Below are 3,288 nucleotides of genomic sequence, written 5' to 3' on the forward strand. Positions count from 1 at the left end.
CATGATCTCGGCTCACTGCAACCTCCGCCTCCTGGGTTCAAGTGATTCCCCTGCCTCAGTCTCCTGAGTAGCTGGGATTACAGGCATGCACCACCACACCCGGCTAATTAGGTATTTTTAGTAGAGATGGGGTTTCTCCATGTTGGTCAGGCTAATCTCAAACTTCCAACCTCAGGTGATCCACCTGCCTTGGCCTCCCAAGGTGCTGGGATTACAGGCGTGAGCCACCGCGCCTGGTCTATTTATTTATTTTTCTTTTCCCATCTACTCTTCCTGGAAAGGTTTTGTAGCATTTTGGATTTTTGGATTCAGGATGCTCAACCTATGGTACATTTTCATTGATGGTGAAACAGTTCTAAGTGCATTGTTATTTGCCCAAGGTTATTGTAGTTGTTCAAATCTATGGAAGATAGAGTCCAGCTACAATACAAGTTTCCAGTGGGATACAGACAGAATATTACTTGAGAGATTGATAGGATTGGGAACAATCTCTAGAAGCCTGTCTTGGTGCCAGACCCATAGCCAGTTTTCTCTTCTTGGGCAGGAGCTGCCGTTATACTGTTCTGGGGGGTTGCGGTTTTTCTGGGACAACAAGTTTGACCATGCAATGGTGGCTTTCCTGGACTGTGTGCAGCAGTTCAAAGAAGAGGTTGAGAAAGGCGAGACACGTTTTTGTCTTCCCTACAGGTCAGTATAGCACAATGCTGAGTCAACCTGTATAGGACCAAATTGAACAGAATTGAAGCAGCAGTAAGAATGGAGGCAAAACAGTATAAATGGTGGGAAAGCAAAAATATGGCACAGAATCACATGACATTGATGGGCAGAGACTGACCCAGTACTGCAAGCAGGACAGAATGTGACCACCTAGTCCTTGGAGTAGAAGAATGTGGCCTTAGATGGTTTAGGGGGTTTTATTGGCATAGAGCTCAAGCCTCCTCTCCAGTTTCAAGAAGGTGTTTCCCTGAAGTCCTTGGAAATACACAGGAATGCTAGTTTTGATTTTTTTAGGATCCCAGTGATGGATGGAAACTCTAGGTTTTACCTAGAGTAAGGCTGCTTCTATCACCCCAAAATAAGCTTTTTTTTCTACTGCCTCCTTTCTCCCCTGCCAAGTTCAGGGATGCCTAGGAAAACAGCAAGAAGTACTGTAACCCTCACTCACCTCTACTCCAGGCTTCTCTTCTCTTAAAGTGTGTGTCCTGTCCCTGTACTCTGCAATGACAATGAGGCTCTTGTGACAGTCTTCTTGATTTTTTGGCTTTCAAGCAAATCCAAAATACACTACCGTTCCTTACCAAATGTTCTTTAATAGATAAAATGACACGTCATTTGGGACGTCATGGGACTTGAATGGTCCCATGATCAAGTCCCTGCCCTGAACTGACTTAACTCAGATCTCAGTTACTAATGAGTTCTGCTGTGTCCATCTGCAGGATGGATGTGGAGAAAGGCAAGATTGAAGACACAGGAGGCAGCGGCGGCTCCTATTCCATCAAAACCCAGTTTAACTCTGAGGAGCAGTGGACAAAAGCTCTCAAGTTCATGCTGACGAATCTTAAGTGGGGTCTTGCGTGGGTATCCTCACAATTTTATAACAAATGACTTTTTTCCTTAGGGGGAGGTTTGCCTTAAAGGCTTTTAATTTTGTTTTGTTTGCAAACATGTTTTAAATTAAATTCGGGTAATATTAAACAGTACATGTTTACAATACCAAAAAAGAAAAAATCCACAAAAGCCACTTTATTTTAAAATATCATATGACAGATAGTTTCCAGAGCTACAACATGCCAGGTATAGCTGCCAACCATTGTCACAGTTTTGACTCTTAACCCCATGGACTCCTTTCCCTTTCTTCTCTGGAAAAAACTAATTTAAATTTGCTTTTTTTTTTTTTTAACTGAGTTGAATTGAGATTAATGTGTTTTCACTGGATTTGTATCTCTCTCAACTTCCTGCACTTAACAGTATGAAATAGAAACTCGTCTTTACTGAGATGAGGATATGTTTGAGATGCACAGTTGGATAATGTGGGAAAATGACATCTAAGCTTTACCTGGTCACCATGTGATGTGCAGATGCTTGAAATGTAACACTTCTCACTCAGTTCTCATACTGAATGCCGACTCTGCTCTGTGTTAGAGATATGAAATGGTGTTTGATACTGTTTGAGACATTATGGAGAGATTTAATTATTTGTAATAAAAGATTTGCTGCAGTCTGAAAACTGCCCAGGGGCGCACTGTTGGGTTTTTCTTTAAAGTAGAGTACTTTGTATTCTGGGAGAATTGAATTCTAATGCAGGTATGTGGAAATTCTGTTGAAACATGTTCAGAGTTAGTTTTAGTTTTAAAAAAAGACTCTAGTAAAAATAGATAACTGTTGAGGAAGCCCCGTTTGTGTAGATCTGAATAACGGAACAGAGATGTTAAACTAATTTTAAGGGGAAATAAAGGCTACCTCTTTGATGCTTAGTCAAGGTCACCCAGATAGTCTGTATTTGAGTCCCTGATTAATACTGATCTCCATGCCTGATGTTCCTCTTAATGAAATTAAAAGTATAAATATCTTGTTAAACAAAAATGAAACAACTGATCTGTCTCCACTTAGCTTTTTAACATTTTCAGGCTGATATAACAAAAAGGGCATGCTCGTCCACCTTAACTCTCTCTGATAAAGAAAAAATAAGCATGAAATTGGCATACAAAATACAGTTCAAAAGAGACTTGGAACTTCTGTACCCTTAGTATGAAAGTAAACAGAGGGAGGCATGAGTGCAGTGACGAAAGGCTGTTTATATTTGGTGGATTCAGCCTCCCTCATGTGTTAGAGGAAGCAACAGTCTTCAGAGCTCTGGCTGCCAGGTGGGGAGGAATAGACTGCTGTCTCCCCGGAGTGTTGGCTCCCACGCTGTGAGTCAGGATTGCATAAGAGAACTCAGCAATGCTTGCCAAGGCAATACCAGTGATGCTCTGCAAATGCCCCACAACCTTCAGAAATAGAGACAGATTTCTTATTACTAAAAAATCTCAACATGTTTTAGTGCACAAACACACACATTACTTGGGATGTTCTCTCAAGGCAATTGTAAATTCAAATTTCTGAAATCCAGATTCCAGTGTTTGCCAATGGCCAAATTATATTAGGATACCTTTTCCCTGATAATGTTAGCATGGAAACTTTCTGCTAGACATTTCCCTCTGCTGGAGATAAGTTTTGTGAAATATAAGAATGATATTTGGGCCTTGACATTTTCATTAATTGAGAAGATATAATTGTTGGACTTTG

General features: G+C 40.8%; 2 protein-coding genes across 3 annotated transcripts in view; one reads left to right on the forward strand and one right to left on the reverse strand.

The window, feature by feature from the left end:
• BECN1 (beclin 1, autophagy related) overlaps positions 1–2,228 on the forward strand; it is a 22,075-nt gene extending 19,847 nt beyond the window's left edge. For both annotated transcript variants that reach the window (XM_011998767.1, XM_011998768.1), the window contains 2 exons: positions 545–687; positions 1,437–2,228. In XM_011998767.1, the coding sequence (XP_011854157.1) occupies positions 545–687; positions 1,437–1,605 (312 nt within the window). In that variant the 3' untranslated portion in view covers positions 1,606–2,228. The remainder of the gene's footprint in view (positions 1–544; positions 688–1,436) is intronic.
• Positions 2,229–2,709: 481 nt separating this feature from the next.
• The window catches only part of CNTD1 (cyclin N-terminal domain containing 1), an 11,051-nt gene continuing 10,472 nt past the window's right edge, over positions 2,710–3,288 (reverse strand). Inside the window, exon 7 of the mRNA XM_011998765.1 lies at positions 2,710–2,990. Within this exon, the coding sequence (XP_011854155.1) occupies positions 2,820–2,990 (171 nt within the window). The 3' untranslated portion in view covers positions 2,710–2,819. The remainder of the gene's footprint in view (positions 2,991–3,288) is intronic.

Source organism: Mandrillus leucophaeus, unplaced genomic scaffold (assembly GCF_000951045.1).
Source record: "Mandrillus leucophaeus isolate KB7577 unplaced genomic scaffold, Mleu.le_1.0 Scaffold58, whole genome shotgun sequence".
NCBI lineage: Eukaryota > Metazoa > Chordata > Mammalia > Primates > Cercopithecidae > Mandrillus > Mandrillus leucophaeus.